The sequence below is a fragment of the Mytilus californianus genome, unplaced genomic scaffold, assembly GCF_021869535.1.
Source record: "Mytilus californianus isolate M0D057914Y unplaced genomic scaffold, xbMytCali1.0.p SCAF_12, whole genome shotgun sequence".
Classification (NCBI taxonomy): Eukaryota; Metazoa; Mollusca; class Bivalvia; order Mytilida; family Mytilidae; genus Mytilus; species Mytilus californianus.
The window spans coordinates 65,103,459-65,125,920 of NW_026262604.1; the positions used below are offsets into that span (position 1 = coordinate 65,103,459).

Below are 22,462 nucleotides of genomic sequence, written 5' to 3' on the forward strand. Positions count from 1 at the left end.
ATCCGTGTGCAAATTTGAGGTTCGACATAGTATGTTGCGTCTCAACATCATCTATACAACTAATTATGTGTTGTCAGCTGTTGGTGAATTCAATCAAGGCATAATTGTTTGTGTTTATGAAATATTATTATCACATATAAACACAGTTTGATATTGATTTCTCGTTATTTCATACAAAGTACAGGTATGTCGAGTAACATGTCAACCCTTTTGAAAGCCTCATCATATTTACACCGGAAATAAAAAGTTCCAGTTTAAACCCGATTATGTCAGATGATGTCATGTTAAATTCACACCTACAATTATTTATAATTTCTGGCAACCTTCCAACGTAAGGACAATCAACAGTTAACTATGTCAACTGACTACTCAGACTGACCAAGATATCTCGAGTGTGATATATTGTACCCATTAAGTAAACATGATTGATAAATACGTAAACAATCCTTTTAAAGGAAATGTTTGGTATGTATACAGGAACCCAGCAAAAAAACGTAAATTTTAAATACCAAAACGGAAAACAATCGCTTGATAATGTAAGCGTCTGGTAACTTCCATGATTAGGAAATTTCATAGTGGGTAAGGCTTTGAAACGTGGAAAATGCGAGGTTCGTCTCATTGCAAGTTGTACAATTTAGTTTAGTAGGTTTTGTTAAAATTGAAACATAAAAGAGAAATCAATAAAGACGGGTAACTCTATGGTAGATTTTGAAAGAAAAACCTTAAAGCATTACTCAATCTGTTTTCTTTGAAAATACTATGCTGTTGGTAAGAAAACTACTCAATTCAAATCATATCCGTAATTAACATCTACATTTAAATTATCAACTTTTTATCGTGTTTAGATTTTGAGAATTTGCAATTTCATTATAAAAGTATGATCAAGTGATCTTCTGCAAAGTCGGCCCATTGAAAGTTAGAGATGCGAAATTTTACTTTCATAAAACTATTTAGTTTTTAAATTATAGAGATTGAATATACCGTTTTTCATATGAATTGAAACACATACTATTAGTCATTTTAATTTTTAATACACAAAATTATTAGAGAAACTGACAACAGAATCTATTGCACTAGATATGAGGTTGTGAGTTCGAACACCGCTCGTGGCAGGTACGTTCGACTCAGAAAACTGCCTACCCTTCCGGAGCACCTGAGATCACCCCGGTTTTTTGCGGGATGCGTGTTGCTTTAGTTTCTATGTTGGTTTTTGTGTACTGTTGTTTGTCTTTTGGTCGCTTTTCGTTTTTTTTCATGGCGTTGGCAGTTTGATTTCTATTTATGAGTTTGAACATCCCCTTTTCCCACCGGTTTTCGATTCTCTCTGGTCTCTACTGCTACCTCCATCATAAAAATCAGGCCGCCTTGATATAGCCAAGATGGGAACTGAATTGACTTAGATGCATAACACGACATGACGTGATTGTGAACCAAACAAAATTTTGAAAATATTAGTTCAACTTCGTTATAAACAACTCTTGTTCTTTTAAACACCAACGCTTAAAAGTAACTCTCAATATAAAAATAAGGAGATGTGGTATGATTGCCAGTGAGACAGCTATCCACCAAAGTTCAAATGAAGCAAATGTAAGCAATTATAGGCAACCGTACGGTCTTCAACAATGAGAAAAACCCATACCGTACGGTCTTCAACAATGAGATAAACCATACCGTACGGTCGGCTATAAAGGGCCCCGACATGAAAAATATGATTCAGAAACAATTCAATTGAGAAAACTAACGGCCTAATTTATAACAAAACAATTTACGTAAAACAAATATGACAGACATGAACCAACGACAACAACTGAACTACAGGCTCCTGACTTGGGACAGGCACATACAAAATGTGGCTCAGACTGGTAGGGAACATGAATTTTATCGGAATCATTGTATCGATAGTTGGTACATAAAGATGGAAACTTTACAATGAGAAAATTTGATTTTTTTTTTTTTATATCATTTTTATCACAAATTGGCGAGAGCAGGAGCCTAATAAGTATGTTGTATTTAGTTAAACTGGTGATAGTTGTTCAGATGTTCGGAAATTTGCATTGACTACCTACGTGTAAGGGTAATAAGCAAACTATACATGTAACCAGGAGAAATTTTTTGGTGGTTTTCATAAAAAAAGATTGAGCTTTAATTGTTTTCAAATCAAATACAAATTTGTTTATGTATATGCAATCTTCAACACATGCCCTTAGAGGTCGGTCCAATTTCCCTCCCCCTGTATTTGTTTACGTATATGAAATCTCCCACACATGCCCTATAGAGGTCGGTCCAATATCCCCTGTATTTGTTTACGTATATACAATCTCCCACACATGCCCTTTAGAGGTCGGTCCAATTTCCCCTGTATTTGTTTACGTATATGCAATCTCCCACACATGCCCCATAGAGGTCGGTCTAATTTCCGCTGTATTTGTTTACGTATATGCAATCTCCCACACATGCACTATAGAGGTCGGTCCAATTCCCCCTGTATTTGTTTACGTATATGCAATCTCCCACACGTGCCCTATAGAGGTCGGTCCAATTTCTCCTGTATTTGTTTACGTATATTCAATCTCCCACACATGCCCTATAGAGGTCGGTCCAATTTCCCCCGTATTTGTTTACGTATATGAAATCTCCCACACATGCCCTATAGAGGTCGGTCCAATTTCCCCTGTATTTGTTTACGTATATGCAATCTCCCACACATGCCCTATAGAGGTCGGTCCAATTTCCCCTGTATTTGTTTCAATCACAAGGTCAAAATCTAAAAATAGTTAAAACCTTCTGATGATGGAGATGAAAAAGAGTCTATATGATGCTGTCACACATATTCCCAACAATTTTACATAATATTTCAAATAGATAAAAATCAAATTCAGCGATCCTGATTCAGCTGATGAAGACAATATTGCAATTCTGACATGCTTTTGTAAAATTTTGCATCGAAAGACGTATCTTACCAAAAATAATTACATGTATACAAAAATCTATTTTATAGCTTTACTTACCACAGAATTTTGGTTGTTGTTAAGGATATCCTGCTTATATCTTTTTTGGATAAAACTAAAATTTAGTCAAATCTGTCAAATTTGCACTTTCGAGCCATCTTGAGGCGTTTTATAACTTGCTCACGTGTTAAAAATTACACCAAAATTTTGTTAAAACCTTTTAAAATATATATTTCAGTCTAATATATTTTGAATCGAAGAAAAGATTGGAGGATAAAGAAAAACCATGGCGGCTTTTGTATTTTGAATAAATTAATCAATGAACTATAATCATATTTATAGAGAAGATGAAGGATAGAAATGTTATCCACGTGGTAATAAAACTTACAAAGTATTATTGTAATGCATATTCTGTATGCAAATATAAATGAGGGTATGGAAGGGGGTCCTTCAATTCTGTATTCTTTAAATTTTTAAGCCATTTTTCTCTAATCTTTATAAATTTTGCCCATTTTTTCTATCCTTTAAAAATTTTGTCCATTTTTCTCTATTCTTTTTATTTAAACACCCTATTATTCTCTTTTTTTTTTCCCCATTTTTATCTATTTTTTATTTTTTGGCCCATTTTTTTTTTTTTTGCAATATTGACCCATTATTCTCTATTCTTTAAACCCCGACAAGAGCCTCGTATATATGGATTGATTTAACCACTTAAATATTAATTAGCATATTAAATTAACTGCGAAGGTTTTATGGTTACAAAATATTTCTTCTGTGCATGCTCTTTTCATGTTTAGATGCAAATTTCGCTGTTGCGTGTAATGTCCGCTCTTCTAATTTTAATTGTTAAAGTTCAACAATTCTGTAATGAAGATTGGAATGAGTCAAATTTATTTATATAAGAAAATTAGGTTCCAAGTTTCCTGATATGATTGTCTTAATCTGTTCATGACGCGAAGCATCTAGTATGTTTGCATTGATGCAAATGAAAAAATTACGAAATTTAAGCGTTTCTAAACCACAACTTTTAAAAATCGGTATGATTTAGAGTTTGACATATTGGGTAAACTATATTGCCCTTCAGATTTTTTTAAGTATTTTTTGTCGTTGGGTTGTTGTGTCGTATACACCAGATATCCTTAAATTTATATGAGAAAATAGTGTGTGCACAGAAACATGTGTAAAGAATAAGACACCAACCATGTTATTAGTGTAAAGGCCAATTTCCTGTTTAGAATTGTAACAAATTTCGTTTTGCAAATTTATTGATTTTTGATGAAACTTACCTAAGTACATCGGTTACTTTCCCCTGTATATATATTTCCCTGAAAACTGAGAATGGGTCACGACAATTTTGAGCCCTTTAATTTTGAATTATTTAGAAATATCAGAGTCTAACAAATAAGGTACGTTATTTTCTACATATATTCTATGCATTTTGTGATAATATGAAAGTAAATTTAGCTATTTCAATGCCATTAATATGAACTTGAGACAATGACAAAATATTGCCAATCGGATAATTGTTTACTTTCGAAATATGAACTTTATTCATAACTTGTGTAAATCCTAGATGTTGCAATGACTGTTTTCTATATTTTCACACCTATGTTTATATTTTTGTGTATGTTTTGAACATTGTAATTGGTACAAATCTCATGATGATTGCATTTTCTTTGTAGTCAATCTCATCTCACCTGTTTATACTTTGGATCCAGTAACTTGGAATATTTTTGGAATAAACTTGAGGTGTGAATTGTGTTATATTCATTTCGACTGATATTAGCGGGATGTATTCATTGACTTATTTGACGAATATGAGCACGCCAGAAGAAGTCGACTCAATTATAGAATCAGATCTGATTTTGAAAAGTGTGGACACAGAAATAAGTGGACAACAAATAAGTTCCGAAACAATTATGGATGAGAACGTCAAAACAGAAACGACAGATAAAATGGAAGAACAGAAAACCCTTGAGGCAGTAGGCGGGGTTAGGCCGAGAAAGTATACGGACAAAGGAAAAGAATTTAGCGAAGGACAAATAGCTCAGTGTTTTAATGGATTAAAGGTGTTAAGTGAAAAAATAATCAGAATGATATCTGACAAAGAACACAACGAGGCAATACGAGTGAACTATAGTAATTGGATGCAAGACTATGAACAGTTTCTTATAAAGCATCAAACACATTTTAGTAGATTAAAAGAGACAGAACAAGAAGAGTACATGCAGATTCATACTCCTAGAGATGTCTTTCTAATGAACTGTAAAAGTGAAATACAACAAAATATTAATTCAAACCCTGTCCAAAGACAAGAAAGTGCTAGAGGCAAATCAGTAAGAAGCGCGGGCAGCTCGTCAGTATCTTCAAAACGACTAGAAGTTGAGGAAAAAAGGATCGAGCTAGAGGCAAAAAGACAAGCAATGAAACGGAAGCGAGAACTTGAAATGGCGAAAAAGTCATTACAGTTAGATGAAGATGAACTTCAAATGCAAACCGAAATAGCTGTCGCTGATGCAAAAGCAATGATATACGACAAGTTCGAAAGAGGTGAAATTGACGGCGTTGAATTGCCGAAAGTAAAACTTGAAAACATAGAATCTATGCCGAAACCTTTACAGGACAAAGTGCAGTCGACTGTCGAGTCAAAGACATTAAACCCTGTGGCAAAAGCATTTCAACCAGCGAAGGAGAAAATGGCCAAAGTAAAGGACACTGGTAAATTGGATTTTATGAAGCTGCCACCTGTCGGAATGACAGAAAACACTACAGTTCCAAAACAGAGTGTTCATGTACATTTACCATCATACAGACCAACCCAAAGTGACGATGTAACATCTGCGCCGATTCAAAACTTGGCTTGTAATTCTAACAGTAGTGCTGAAACAGCTTTTCAAAGTATGGTGCAGCATTTGAGAAAACCGACACCGGAAATAAGGAAATTTAATGGAAATCCTCTGGAATATAGGAAGTTTCTCCGACAATTCGAAGCTAAGGTTGTTATGAACTGTGAACATGACGATGAAAAGATGAACTATCTTGAGCAACTAACATATGGAGAAGCGCATAAGGTAGTATCAAGTTACAGTCACTTGCCAGGTAATAGAGCATATCAGGCGTCAATGCGTCATCTTGAAGAGCGATATGGGGATACAGACGTGATGGCGTCGGCCTTTATTAAAAAGGCTTTGGATTGGCCAAGTATTAAATCAGGAGATATTAAATCGTTGGACGAATTTGCGTTGTTTTTGGTTGAATGTCAATACGGCACAGAGAGTATGGAAGCCGGAAATGTTTTAGAGTACTCTGAAAATATTAAACGTCTGATGTCAAAATTGCCCTTTCATATGCACGATCGATGGAGAAATGTTGTATATCGTTTAAAGGAATTGCACAAAACAGTAAAGTTTATTGACTTTGTGAACTTTGTTAAAACGGAAGCGAAAAAGGCAACGGATCCGACCTATGGTAACATCGCCATGAATTATTCGAATTCTCGTAGCACAAATCAACGACAACATGGACAAAGAGTTTCAAACGTCTGTGATGCGGCAAAGAATACTAGTACTGAAATACACTGTTCCTACTGTAACGGAACACATGAATTAGGCAATTGTAAACGACTTATTGCTCGTCCACGGGAAGACCGAATCACTTACTTGAAAAGTAAAGGACATTGCTTTGGGTGTTTGAGAAAGGGCCATATGAGTAACAAGTGTAAAAAAAGACTCAAATGCTCAATCTGCGGGCGACTACATCCAACTATTCTTCATAATGACAATCAATCAAATAAACCGCCATCGTCACAGCAAGATTCATTTAGTAAAAATGATGATTCTCAAAAATCCGAAAATCATGAAAGCACACAGCAACTTGAACAAGTGGTTAATAGCTCTACTTGTAGTGATAGAGGGGCTGGCGATGTTACTTGTGCTATGGCGATAATACCTGTGCGAGTTAAATTGAACAATAAATCCCAGAGTGTCAAGACTTATGCCTTCTTCGACTCAGGTAGTAGCATAACCTTTTGCAGTGATAAACTAATGCGTCAACTTGGAGCCAATGGTAAGAAAACTCAGATTACCATCAATACTATGGGAAACACACAAACTCTAAATACATATGCGATTAATGGTCTACAAGTGTCAAGTTTGTCAATGGAACACGTGGTTGATTTGCCAAAGGTGTATACTAAGGTCAACATGCCTGTATCAAAGGAACATATTCCCACTCCGCAAGAAATTGAGAAATGGACTCATTTAGATTCGGTTGATATCCCAGAGATAGATGCGGACATAGGAATTATGATTGGCAACAACGTTCCGGATGCATTTACGCCATTCGATGTGGCAACAGGGCCGAGTGGTTCTCCACATGCAACGAAAACGAGACTAGGATGGATACTTTGGAACGTTTTACGTGAAACACAAGGAAATAGTTTTGAGGTTAATAGAGTGCACCTCCAGAGAGAAGGAATCGATGAAACACAACTTGACATTTTAATGCAAAGTATTAATTTTGATTTTCCAGAAAGGATAATAGAGGACAAGAAAGAAAATTCAGTGGAGGACAACATGTTTATGCGACAAGTTGAGAAATCAATCAAACTTGATGAAGATGGTCATTATTGTATTGGTTTACCGTTCAGAAACAATGAAGTATATTTTCCAAATAACTCGGAACAATGTTTGCAGAGACTGAATTCGTTAAAGAGGAAGTTATTGAAAAATCCTCGTTTTAAGCAGGATTATCTGAAATTTATGGACAAGATTATTGAAAGAGGTTACGCAGAACCTGTTCCTTCCGATGACTTGGATAGAAATGACGGAAAGGTTTGGTACCTACCCCATCATGGTGTGTACCACCCCCAAAAGCCAGAAAAGATTCGCGTCGTTTTCGATTGCTCTGCAAGAAATCTAGGTGTTTCTTTGAACAATGAATTGTTACAAGGCCCGAATTTAGCAAATAATCTTTTAGGCGTTCTGATGCGATTTAGGCAAGACAAGATTGCAGTGTTAGGCGATATTGAATCCATGTTTTATCAAGTCAAAGTACCAACAAATAACAGAGACTGTTTGCGATTCTATTGGTGGAAGAATGGAAACATAGATGAAAACCCAACAGAATATAGAATGACTGTGCATTTATTTGGAGCAACATCTTCGCCTAGTTGTTGCAACTACGCACTTCAGTACACTGCAGAAAAGTTCAAAGACGAATTTGACACTAAGGTGACAGATACTGTGAATAAAAACATGTACGTTGATGACTGTTTGTCGTCAGTTGATGAAGTGGAAAAGGCAGTTTCACTTATAAAGAACGTTACTAAACTGTGTAGTAAAGGAGGTTTTAATTTGACTAAATGGATGACAAACAATCAAACTGTTCTGGAATCTGTACCTGAAAAGGATCGTAGTAAGAGGTCACATGAATGGAGTTTAAGCAACGAAAGTGGAGTCGAACGCGCTTTAGGCGTTTATTGGTTCGTAAATGAAGATAAACTTGGTTTTCACATCAACATGAAACATAAACCACAGACTAGACGTGGAATTCTTAGTGTAGTTAGTTCTGTCTATGATCCTATTGGAATCGCGTCTCCCTTTGTGTTATCTGCGAAATCCATTCTTCAAAGTCTTTGTAAAAGGGGCATAGGATGGGACGAAGAGATCCCCGACAATGAGCTTACCAAATGGAATAAATGGCTTAATCAACTAGAACAACTGGAAGGTATCAAAGTCGATAGGTGTTACAAACCTCAAAGTTTCAAGACTGTTGTTTCTTGCCAATTACATTGCTTTGCGGACGCAAGTGATTTAGGTTATGGATCCGTCTTTTACCTTAGATTAGTCGATGAAGAGGGAAATATTCAATGCTCGTTCGTATTAGGAAAATCGAGAGTGGCACCGTTGAAAACGGTTACAATTCCTAGAATGGAGCTGACAGCTGCTACAACTGCGGTGAAACTTTGTCGTATGATTACAAAGGAACTTGAATATACAATTGATGAAATTCATTACTGGACAGACAGTATGTCCGTACTCAGATACATTGCGAACACAAAAACACGTTTTAACACTTTTGTAGCCAATCGTTTGGCAGTGATTCAAGATGCAACTAATATTGACCAATGGCATTATGTTGATACGAAACAGAATCCAGCAGATTTAGCCAGTAGAGGAACTTCGATTGATAAATTCCGTTCGTGTATGCAATGGTTCAATGGTCCAGAGTTCTTGTGGAAAGCCGTGGAATCGTGGCAAGATAATAGCGCAAGCACGACGTTAGACTTAAGCGTTTCAGATGACCTTGAGATTAAGGGTGTCGGCACGGTTTGTGCTGTCAAGCCAGAATCTACTTTTGGACTTGATCGCTTAATTGAACACTTTTCTGATTTAAAAAAGTTGATTAAGGTAGTTGCCTTATTTATCCGTGCTATTGACAAGTATAAAACTAAACACAAGTTATCACTTGAAAGCGTTAGAAACGAGAAATCTACTGGAAAGAAGATCGACATGATTTCAACTGAAATGATTGTCAGAGCAGAGAAAGTACTTTTAGCGTATATTCATAGAAAACATTTTATAGACGAAATAGAAGTGTTACAGAAGCAACAGATAGGCAATATTGTAAAACATCTCAAATCTTCATCGAAACTAAGGAAGCTTGATCCATTTTTGGACGAAGAAGGATTGTTAAGAGTAGGTGGTCGGTTGGAACGCTCAGATATTCAGTACGATGCAATGCACCCAATCATTCTACCGAAGGATTCAACAGTGTCAAAGCTTATAATCGAAAACCTTCATCGTTCTATTGGACACTTAGGAAGGAATTCAATGTTGGCTGTTCTTAGACAACATTATTGGATCTTAGGTGCTAATGCGATTATAAAGACATTAATTGCCAAATGTGTACTATGTAGGAAGTATCAAGGTGCTTTAGGCAAACAGAAAATGGCAAGCCTTCCTGAGGAATGTTTGAAGGCAGATGATCCGCCGTTTACAAGAATCGGTATAGATTTCTTTGGACCGTTCGAAATAAAGCAAGGCAGAAGTGTTGTGAAGAGATATGGTGTGATTTTTACATGCTTGAATATCAGAGCAATTCATTTGGAGTTAGCACATTCGCTCGACACTGACTCATGTATAAATGCTATAAGACGATTTATAGCGAGACGAGGAGTACCTGAATTCATTAGGACAGATAATGGTACAAATTTAGTGGGTTCAGAGAGGGAACTCAGAGAAGAGATAAATCGATGGAATATAAATCGAATGCAGGAATTTATGATACAAAGACATATTCAATGGGAATTTAATCCTCCTTCTGCATCACATTTTGGAGGCGTTTGGGAGCGTCTGATAAGATCTGTGCGAAAGGTTCTTTTTTCGATCATGCATGAACAGAACATTCGATTGACTGATGAAGGTCTTATGACTCTATTCTGCGAAGTAGAAGGCATTCTTAATGGAAGACCGATCACAGAAGCGTCAAACAGTATTACAGACTTGAAAGTATTGACTCCGAATCACTTGATACTTCAGCGTCCGGGTGAAAGTTTTCCACCTGGTGTGTTCTCTAAAACCGACAACTATGTCAAAAGAAGATGGAGGCAAATTCAATATCTTGCTGATCTGTTTTGGAGCAGGTGGAGAAAAGAATATCTGCCTCTTCTGCAGAACCGCCAAAAATGGACAAAATCTGAAAGAAACATGCAGTTAGGTGATATCGTTCTTATTGCGGACAATGCACCGAGAAATTCGTGGAACATGGCTCGAGTGATTGAACTCATCAAAGACAAGAACAATGTAGTTAGAGTTGTTAAGGTAAAAACCTCAAACTCTGTGTTGATGAGACCAGTTGCGAAACTTTGTCTTCTTCTAGAATCAGACTGAAAATACTCACCGCTGCCACCAAACCTGTGTTGTTATGATAGACATGTGTTGAACATTTATGATATAATTGACCTTTGATTTTGTTTGAGTAATTGCGTTCTAGTTAAGAACCCAATTTAGGGGCTGGTATGTAAAGGCCAATTTCCTGTTTAGAATTGTAACAAATTTCGTTTTGCAAATTTATTGATTTTTGATGAAACTTACCTAAGTACATCGGTCACTTTCCCCTGTATATATATTTCCCTGAAAACTGAGAATGGGTCACGACAATTTTGAGCCCTTTAATTTTGAATTATTTAGAAATATCAGAGTCTAACAAATAAGGTACGTTATTTTCTACATATATTCTATGCATTTTGTGATAATATGAAAGTAAATTTAGCTATTTCAATGCCATTAATATGAACTTGAGACAATGACAAAATATTGCCAATCGGATAATTGTTTACTTTCGAAATATGAACTTTATTCATAACTTGTGTAAATCCTAGATGTTGCAATGACTGTTTTCTATATTTTCACACCTATGTTTATATTTTTGTGTATGTTTTGAACATTGTAATTGGTACAAATCTCATGATGATTGCATTTTCTTTGTAGTCAATCTCATCTCACCTGTTTATACTTTGGATCCAGTAACTTGGAATATTTTTGGAATAAACTTGAGGTGTGAATTGTGTTATATTCATTTCGACTGATATTAGCGGGATATAATTAGTATGGGAAGGGTCTAGAATGTTACATTTCCTAATACCAACTTTGAGTGAACACGACCTAGAAAAGTCACATTGAGGAAATAAATGCCTGAAAATTTTATCTCAACATAACTTCACATTAGGTTTTATTTCACTTGATTTTTTTTAATGCATTACGAAGAAAAATAAGTATTATTGCGTCTTTGCGAAAACAAAATTTTTGGTGAACATAAAGTAAACTCTTACTAGTTTTTTCATCTCTCACCGAACCACAACTAAAATTTCAAATGGTTAGGGCCTAAAACTGATTAATGCATTTTCACTATTGTTAATCAAAAAGGCTTACTGTGGATGCAGGTTGTTGAGAAGTATGGGCATGTTCCATGCATAACTCTTTGTGGTCTTCCTTTTTGTCATTTCTCACCAATTTATGACACACGTCACAATATGACTGCCAGTTCTTCCTTGGACAAGTACGCTCATGAGTTCCCCATGTTGATCTGTAGGACATGTACGAAAATATTAATAAGACTCCTTGAAGTTTAACATACATGTATAACAAGAATGCATTTTCATAAAGATTTGATTGCTTGTGTGAAGATTTGATTGTTTCCTTTTCTATTTCTAGTTTCATTGGCATGTAAGAGTTAACCTGTTTTTTTGCTTGCACTTCATACCACGTGCTATATCGACGTCAGTTTGCTTTGCAATCTTTGACTTTAAGCTAGATAAAATAGTATAAGTGTTCTCAATATGACCATTGAACAATAAACGAACAATTGACCAGACACATTTTGCAACAGTCAACCTGTGGTCAAACAGTTAAACTTATTAAATTAAAAGTTACATGATACCATAGTACTGTCAACCCTTCCGAAGCATTAGATATGATATACTGACCGACTTTAGAAACGCAACACTAGATTATTCTTTTTAATTCCCATTTTCAAATATTCAATGTTTGTTAAACAAATGTATGAACTTAAATGTCATTCATTACTTCATTGTTTAAAAAAAAAATGCAGTTCGAAAGTTGAATTGGTTACATCATTTTTAATGTTCAAATCATGTGGTATGCACTGAAACCCTGGTTTTCCCCTTACCAATGGATGTGTCACCGTCGAAAGCAATGACTGCCTGTAACCAACGCCAAAGTGATTGTCCGAAAGGTCAACCAATTCTGTTCGGCATGTTTTGGGTTCTGTTTTGCACCTTCTAATTTTGCCTTTGTCCCACCCATTACAGTGTGTTTTGGCAACTATGCGGTTGAAACTTAAGGCTTTAAATGTTTTTCTGCAGTCGATTCTTTAGCATTTCAGTTTATAGGAAACATTTATGGCATGAATCTGTGTGCCATGGCATTTGGCAATTTGATTAGGAGTTGACGTTGATGCCGTAAACATGTCTCGCAAATGACGTTGCGTAATCAAATTCTATTGACGTGTAATTGTCACTACATATTGATCTGGTCATTGATGGTCATCAACAAATCCCGTCTGCATGTATTGTTGTTGGAAGGACAGTAAGACGAGTTTCGGACGTCAAACTGTCTGGTTACAGCACGTTCACGTTTTCCTGTCTGCAATATTCTTATGGGCTGATTCAGTTTTTTATTGCTCAGACTTGGCAATACGGAGATGCAACATTGTTTAACTGATTTAAGTGTTGGTATGGATTGAAAGAGTTGTTTCACGAAGAAAAAAAAATGAAAAAAATCATTTATGGGTTCCAAATTTCTCTTTAAGAAATTCGTGCGACTTCAATAATCCGGTATGTTCAATAACCACAGGTAAGTCAGATGTTGATTTTTCCTAAACAGATCGAAGTATGGTAAGCATGAATAGTAGTTGTATGAGGACCAAACATGATTTGGTAAAAAAAATCAACAAAATGAGTGTTGCGTTTTTAAAGTCAGTCAGTATATATAGTCGTGTTATTTGTGTTTTAGTCATCTGTGTGTATTCTTTTCATTTCGGTCATGGCCTTGATTTTTTCTTAGATAACCGTTGATGATAAAAAAAAACTTTACCCAGGAACCATCATTCCACATAATGGACATGCCTTCTTCGTCTGACAGGTTTTTAAGTGGGAATCAAGTTTCTTGAAAGGCAATTTTCTCCCACAAAACTCACACTGTGACATTCGAAATGGACATGATGCTGTATGAATTTGTATATTAATTCGTTTATCTCTGGTTTTACATCCCCTTTCAGAATTTGCACAACTGATATTTGCGTGTAAGCATGTTGACCTGTGTTGTAACATTTTGTATCTTGTCATTGTTAAACCACAACCAATGTTTGGGTAAGAGAGTTCCGCCATTAAACAAGCGTCCAAGTGAAAAGGCTCTTCCTCACGAAGCATCGTCTTTTTACAAAGCTTGCATTTTGTTTCAGACTTCGCACAATACTTTTCATGTTCACGTAAATCTTTTTTCATCATGGCTTGACCACATTTATTGCAAAGTAATGAAGCAAACAAGCAGGTATCTGAATGTTTGAAGGCGTCTTTTTCTGTAAGTCGTTGGTCACAGCCAAAATGGTGGTTTGGGCAAAGAATGGAGCGATGTTGACATTTTAACAAGTGTTGTTCTATTCGACATCTTAGGATTTTCTCTCAACATCCAACTGATAGACAAGTTATATAGGTAAGTGGACATTCCTCGACATGTTTATCGACACACCATTTCGGGAGGAATGTCTTGCGAGCTTTGTTTGGACAATTGATTGGTCTATATCTGAATATTTGTACATGCCTTATAAATCTGGTGAATTCTCAACCACTGCAAGCAAATGAACAATGGCCGTACCGGCAGTTTAGAAAGCAGTGTTTTAATACACCTGTTAATCGCCACAGTTGAAATGGATTGATTTTGTGTGTTGACTGATCAGATGCCTTCTTTTTCAATGCTGATTTTTTTTAACTTTTTCAACAATATTCCGTGTCCACGTCAGTGTTTTTATACCATTCCATCTAATTCGTCTAAACTTTGGTGGTGGTTCTATAATAGAATAAAATAATATTTAATACGAAACGTGATACAATATATAAATAACACATAGCTGAGATGGTGATAGAACAGATTGTTACCCCGAGAAAACATTGTCAACAGCGGCGAAGCTAAGGTTGACAATGCTTTTTCGAGGGGTACCCTCTCAGCTATGTGTTATTTAATTTATTATACTGAATGTCCTATCATTATTATCTTTTACGGATGAATTTTATTTAAAAGTATTTTCTATGGCGTCACGTACATAACAACGTTACGAGTATTAGAAAAATCAACAGAAATGAAGCAAGATGTTTTATTTCAAATAATAGAATCTGAGCCAAAACGTAGAACTTAAGCATTGTCTTTAATAACTTGATGTAAATTCAATTTATTGTCCTTTAAAGTATCGATTTTTGATTGGTCTGGACGAGAGGGTGACATTCAAAAAAATTGTCACCCGCTCAGCCATGTAATAGAGTAAATTAACACCCTCGTATTAGCCAATCAAAATATGGCATTTTAACGTGAAGTATAATAAAAGGGTTTAAACTCCTTAACAATCGGAATACAAAATTTCCGTTAGTACTTGCTTGAAAATTTTAGATGGAAATCGTTAAGCAAGAATCACTAAAAACTTTAAACCTACTTAAGCTGACTACCCCAGCATTCAATAAAAATTACAACAGGATTCGAGTTCAATCTTTTCAAGAATAATTCAACGATGTACATTTAACTAGCAAAACTTGATCATAGTAAATTGATCGTCTTTTAATCGACGAAGCCTAAGAAGGTAAATGTTGATTTAATTGTTCGTCGCCATATAACGTTGTTTTAGATAAGTACTGATGGACAAAACCCTGTACTAGCTGCAGTAAAAAAGATGTTTTTCGTTGAGTTGTAGTTAAGCAAAGAAACAAAGCGCTCAAATATCAAGGACAATTCAAGATCACAATATCTAACAAAACAAAATATTAAATAACGAGCTTCAAAACTTGTTTGGCACTTGTATTGAACGGGCCGGATTGGACTAAGTCGTGCGAGCTGGCTTCGGTTTATCGAGAGAAATGATCGTGAAAGAATACTTAACGGTGGTCAAATATTACGATTGGATCGTGAAAGCTCTGGTATAGGATCGTGAATTCAATCTTATCAAGAAGACATATGCTATTACTAATCTAGTATGATGAATTATACGAACAAATTTACAAAAAAATAAAACTGTCTGTCAAAATGGTTCAACATAATGATAAGTATCAGAGAAAAATCAAGGTTTAAAATTCAACAGTTCTTACAAAACTACAAAAGGCAGATTGCTTCTCGACATTTCAATGACATTAAAAATGTAACCAAACAAGATTTTTTTCATAACTCGAATGACTAAACAACTTTTCGATGAAAAATGATCTACCATTTTAATGATTCAAATGGTTCTTACAGTTATTTTGTGTTAGCATTATCAGAAATTTTGTAAAAATGGAAATATTTACAAAACGTTAATTTTTTTTTATCGTAAAAGATCGTGTACCGCTTTTGAAGATCGTGAAAAGGATCGTGAAAGATCTGATGCTACGAAAACGTTCAACTCATTATTTAATTATATGGTAATTTCTATTTTTAATTGGTATAGCAAATATTGGATTTGCATGACTCATTCAGTTTCTCTTTTGTTGGCGAATAGGGCTATAATCGTTCAATGCCATTGGATCTGATTAAGGTATCTTATACATGTAATACCCAACCGACTAGGTGCCTTATAGCAAAATCAGTTCTAATTTCCGTCCTTCATAAGTTTTGATTTCTTAAACAAATTTAAGATTGAGAATAGAACCTAATCGGCTACATTACAGTTTAAGCTGGGCATCATGCACAATCGATCGCGAGGTACGTTGATTGGTAATATCCCCACTAAATTGGTACAATGACGTATAACTATTGTGAACAGACTTGTCAAACAATCGAGTATAAATAACGTTATCTTGGTACCTTTTTGTTTTATGTCAGCGCAGCCACGAAATAAACAATAAATAAGCAAATATTGTCATACGATGTACGGCACGCATGAAAGATAATCCTTATAACTGAAGGTAACATCCCTTACACACACACACACACACACACACACACACACAAAACAAACAAAAAAACTTTCACATTCATATATGTTCAGGGGGGTGCATTAAGCATTACAGATACATATAAACTTTTACTTTTTATCAAAAAATTTCGCTCCTGAAGGTCCTTTTATCTTGGAGAGATACATAAGCTAATACATGTAGGACACACGTTTAAGTTGAGTCTTTGAGACAGAAAATATAGACGTAAAAGAGAATGACAATATTATTTTACTTAGACTATGTACTTGTTCATAAACATGTCAGAGTTATCTTTCTTTGCACTAGTATTTATAGTATTTTATAGTGTTTTGTAGGGTCTTTATATGAGACGACTGTTATTTTGTTGAAGTCCTAAGACCTTTAATAAAGAATCCTTACAATATTTACGACCGAGTGCTGTTATAATGATGCCTATTTCCACCCGGTTTCAGCTATTCCCCGCTTAAATATTTTTCTGGGATCCGGGCCCGTCTGGCCACCACAGGGGTTCAAAGTTGTCCCTTAACATACATTTCTGGGATCCGGGTCCGTCTGGCCATCACAGAGGTTCAAAGTTGCCCCTTAACGTATTTTCCATACCAACCACACATTCGTTACTCATCGGTATATCCCTACGGCAAAGTTCCGAACCAGACCTAGCTCATTTCAAAGGTATTGACCCATGCTATTCCCCGCTTAAATATTTTTCTGGGATCCGGGCTCGTCTGGCCACCACAAAGGTTCAAAGTTGCCCCTTAGCGAATTTTTCAAATTAACCACACATTCGGTACTCCTCGGCATATCCCTACGGCAAAGTTCCGAACCGAACCTAGCTCATTTATAATATATTGACCTGCGCTATTCCCCGCTTAAATATTTTTCTGGGATCCGGGCCCGTCTGGCCACCACAGAGGTTCAAAGTTGCCCCTTAACGTATTTTCCATACCAACCACATATTCGGTACTCCTCGGCATATCCTAACGGCAAATATCCGAACCGGACCTAGCTCATTTCAAATGTATTGACCGAGGCTTTTCTCCGCTTAGATATTTCTCTGGGATCCGGGCCCGTCTGGCCACCACAAAGGTTCAAAGTTACCTCTTTGCGAATTTTTCAAATTAACCACACATTCGGTACTCCTCGGCATATCCCTACGGCAAAATTCCGAACGGGACCTAGCTCATGTCAAAGGTATTGACCTGCGCTATTCCCCGCTTAAATATTTTTCTGGGATCCGGGTCCGTCTGGCCATCACAGAGGTTCAAAGTTGTCCCTTATCGTATTTTCCATACCAACCACAAATTCGTTACTCATCGGTATATCCCTACGGCAAAGTTCCGAACCAGACCTAGCTCATTTCAAAGGTATTGGCCCATGCTATTCCCCGCTTAAATATTTTTTTGGGATCCGGGCTCGTCTGGCCACCACAAAGGTTCAAAGTTGCCCCTTAGCGAATTTTTCAAATTAACCACACATTCGGTACTCCTCGGCATATCACTACGGCAAGGTTCCGAACCGAACCTAGCTCATTTATAATATATTGACCTACGCTATTCCCCGCTTAAATATTTTTCTGGGATCCGGGCCCGTCTGGCCACCACAGAGGTTCAAAGTTGCCCCTTAACATATTTTCCATACCAACCACATATTCGGTACTCCTCGGCATATCCTAACGGCAAATTTCCGAACCGGACCTAGCTCATTTCAAAGGTATTGACCCAGGCTTTTCTCCGCTTAAATATTTCTCTGGGATCCGGGCCCGTCTGGCCACCACAAAGGTTCAAAGTTACCTCTTTTCGAATTTTTCAAATTAACCACACATTCAGTACTCCTCGGCATATCCCTACGGCAAAATTCCGAACGGGACCTAGCTCATGTCAAAAGTATTGACCTGCGCTATTCCCCGCTTAAATTTTTTTCTGGGATCCGGGCCCGTCTGGCCACCACAGGGGTTCAAAGTTGTCCCTTAACGTACTTTGCACATTAACCACCCTTGCTTTCGTTACTCCTCGGCAACTCCCTACGGCACAGCATGTTCCGAACCAGACCTAGCTCATTTCAAAGGTGTTGACCGAGGCTATTCGCCACTTAAATATTTTTCTGGGATCCGGGCCCGTCTGGCCACCACAAAGGTTCAAAGTTGCCCCTTAACGTATTTTCCATTCCAACCACATATTCGGTACTCCTCGACATATCCCTACGGCAAAGTTCCGAACTGGACCTGGCTCATTTCAAAGGTATTGACTTACGCTATTCCCCGATTAAATATTTTTCTGGGATCCGGGCCCGTCTGGCCACCACAGGGGTTCAAAGTTGCCCATCAACGTATTTTTTCCATACCAAGGAAAATTTCAGTTTTTAATCAATGAACTGGTAATGATGCAAGCCGTACAAAATAGTCCACGTAGGATTTTTTATGAAAATACTTGTTCACATTAAAAAAGAGATAACCATTACACGTATATCGAAATGTTTTAATTTCATATATACAGAAATAGATTTTAAAAATGGTTTCATCTAAAATACTGGATATTTGAGGATGTATGTGATTTTTCTATCTTCCATCGCATCTATTTTATTCAGTCCAAATTGGTTGGAATTATCTATTATTAACAATTATAATTGTACTTTGATTTTTTTCTAATTTTCTATTCCTACATTTTTTCTGTACCTCCTTATCATAAGGAACCAGAAAGGATAAAAAAAACACGAAAAAAAACTATTTTAAATTGTACATCATACATTTTTTTTATTAAACAAACGGTGTTCTCCGAAAAAAGGTGGCTGCTATCATTATTGGTATTTGAAACGGACTGAAATCCTTCGAGAATCACCACAAGCCGTGGAATTGTCGAATCGTTGTTAAATTATATTTAACTAAGATTTTTAGATTTTTGGAACGTTTGAGTCTTATACAGTTTTTTGGTTTTTGGGCATATCATGAAAATTGGCTGCTGGAAAAAGTGGCTGCTACCTTGATTGGCTGCTAAAAGTGGCTGCCAACTTGAGTCTGGTTCAGGGGCGTAGCTAGGCCAATATGATGTGTACTCAATGCCGAAGGAGGAAGTCAAACAGCGAGGGGTTTGGGGTCCCTAGAAGCTCTGGGTAAATGGTGCAAAATCCTGCATTCTCGCAATTTCCTGGGACTTAAAATGACCTCACCGAAATCTTATTATCATGAGTAACAAGTCAGCTTTAAAAAAAAAATGAAAAAAAAATATAATAATTAGAGAAAAACAAACAAGTACTGTTGGCTTAGGAATTTGGATTTTCTAATGTGTAGTGGGTTGAGCTTGATTAAATTAAATTAAAATGATATTCGTTGCTAGTTAGTTTAGTTTGAAAGGGGTGGTAAAGGGTGGTACTTGCACGGAAAAAACGTTAAATACAAAGAAGGTATAACAATTTCAATAATTTCGTCCATGAACGTTGATAAAAAAGTACTATAACGAACGCGTATCATACGTTGGAAACCTTTAACTAGCAAGTATATAATATATACGTTTTAAGTCCCGGAATCTGAATCAAATCTATAAGGAAAATCATCAAATTATTTCCGATTTTTTTTTATTAACTTCCTAAACGATAGTCTTTTAATTTTACCAAGCATGGAATACAAACACTTTAAATCTCGAAGCATGGAAAATAAGCACTTTTAATCTCGAAGCACGTATTATTAAGTTGGGGAAACACTTTGAACGAGGCACCCGTCTTGCACAACCAAACGTAAAAAAAAAAAAAAAAAACGGCAAGCACTATGCACGAAACTTACCCTTTACCAACCCCGTTAAACTTAAGTCAGACTGGCTTGTTTAAAAAAATCTGTTATGACGACGTATGTAATTAAGACTATACATACCTCACATGAAATTCATGAGAATGAATCGTTGTCCATGGTCTCTTTAGAACGTCATATTTTATTTCGTCAGTTATTTTGAAATCTTCAGAAAAGATGTCAGGACTGGGTAAGGAGGCATAGAATTGATTTCTGATACCTCGGGGGCCATTTTAATTGTTTGCATCAGCAACATAATCATGATGCTGGTTCCGTAAATTAAAAGTAATTTCAGAAACGGAATATAGCTACAAAGTGATTATTAACATGTTTGTTAGATAGTTTTTAATTTAATTTATTACTTTAGTTTTATTCTTACTAGATTTACCATATTTTCATTTTTGTAAAATTTTCGATGTGTACGCAACTGCGTTTTTGCGTACGGGTTGCTACGCGCCTGTGGTTTTTGATATTGCGCCGTATATCTTCCTGTCTCATCAGGTGTAGTCAAGGTGTAAAGAAACCCAGTAACTACCACAGGTCAGTCATCTACACACAAACCTGAATAGACAATAACTGCAAACAGATATCACTTATGACATTCATTACTTTGGATTGGGACACGCATATTACATAAAACGTAATTATATTTGCATATGATATCAAGTTTTTGTGATTTCTGACAGTCGTGAAATACTAGTATTACTTTTTTAATAAAAGTTTGTATAACATTGATTTTATACTTTCTTATATAAATCATATCAAAGTTATCCAATAAATGTAAAAAAATTAAAAGGGGAACGGAGAATTGAGGGAATGATGAGCGTGATATTTATCAATTATGGATGACGAGGTCAATACGTTATATATGTACCTGTTCAGATTATATTGACCGAGGACGAAGTCCGATTGTCAATATAATATAACAGGTCCATTTATAACGTATTGACTAAGTGAAAGTCCTTAATTTATATATTACATATGTAAATAATGTATTAGGAAAATGGACTTCAATGTTCTTTCTGTATATTTTTAAAATGTATTTTGCAAGATTTTTAACATTATATTGAAAATATCAATAAATAAGATGAACTTGTTTTATTGTAAACAAAAACACAGCATATTTTATATTTTTTTTCTGTTAAGAACAAAAAAGAAATCAAATGGAACTCATTTCAGTCTACTTTTAAACATTAATCTGATGTTCAGTAGTTGTCGTTTGTTGATGTGGTTCATAAGTGTTTCTCGTTTCTCGTTTTTTTTATAGATTAGACCGTTGGTTTTCCCGTTTGAATGGTTTTACACTAGTAATTTTTTGGGGCCCTTTATAGCTTACTGTTCGGTGTGAGCCAAGGCTCCGTGTTGAAGACCGTACTGTGACCTATAATGGTTTACTTTTATAAATTTTTACTTGGATGGAGAGTTGTCTCATTGGCACTCATACCACATCTTCTTATATCCAATTAAAGTTGTAACTGAATGTTACATTTGATCAGTTATATAAGTTTGGCATAGACATCACTGAAGCCCTTTGAGGAATAGCATATTTACTGGTGTATTGTCTGTTGTCTGGACAGGAACAACTTCCCTAACAAGATCATAAGTCTTGAAAATATCATTGAGTTCATCATTGAATAACTCACGATCGGTCGAATCACCAACATCGGCCAACAATACTTGTTCTTGGGAACAATAGAGCGTCATGAGTTCTGTACTTTGATCATTTAAATCTGATATTGCAGTTGTAGCAGTGTAGGTAGATGTAGTAGTATCTTAGACTTTGTTAGTAGCAGTGTAGGTAGATGTAGTAGTTTTTTAGACTTTGTTAGTAGCAGTGTAGGTAGATGTAGTAGTTTTTTAGACTTTGTTAGTAGCAGTGTAGGTAGATGTAGTAGTATTTTAGACTTTGTTAGTAGCAGTGTAGTTAGATGTAGTAGTATTTAAGACTTTGTTAGTAGCAGTGTAGGTAGATGTAGTAGTATTTAAGACTTTGTTAGTAGCAGTGTAGGTAGATGTAGTAGTTTTTAAGACTTTGTTAGTAGCAGTGTAGGTAGATGTAGTAGTATT

The 22,462-nt window shown here is 35.9% G+C and overlaps 1 protein-coding gene and 1 pseudogene across 2 annotated transcripts; one reads left to right on the top strand and one right to left on the bottom strand.

The window, feature by feature from the left end:
* The first annotated feature begins 4,166 nt into the window (after positions 1-4,166).
* LOC127722193 (uncharacterized) lies at positions 4,167-11,548 on the top strand. 2 transcript variants are annotated; one of them, XR_007991694.1, is made up of 2 exons: positions 4,167-11,164; positions 11,441-11,548. XR_007991694.1 is itself a non-coding variant. In XM_052229092.1 (2 exons), the coding sequence occupies exon 2, from the start codon at positions 4,739-4,741 to the stop codon at positions 10,838-10,840; it is 6,102 nt and encodes a 2,033-aa protein (XP_052085052.1). In that variant the 5' UTR covers positions 4,167-4,354; positions 4,631-4,738; the 3' UTR covers positions 10,841-11,548. The 2 variants fall into 2 exon arrangements, 1 of the variants encoding a protein (XP_052085052.1); XM_052229092.1 differs by having other exon boundaries at positions 4,167-4,354; positions 4,631-11,548.
* A 315-nt stretch (positions 11,549-11,863) lies between these two features.
* LOC127721175 (uncharacterized) lies at positions 11,864-22,099 on the bottom strand (annotated as a pseudogene).
* Between the last annotated feature and the right edge of the window lie 363 nt (positions 22,100-22,462).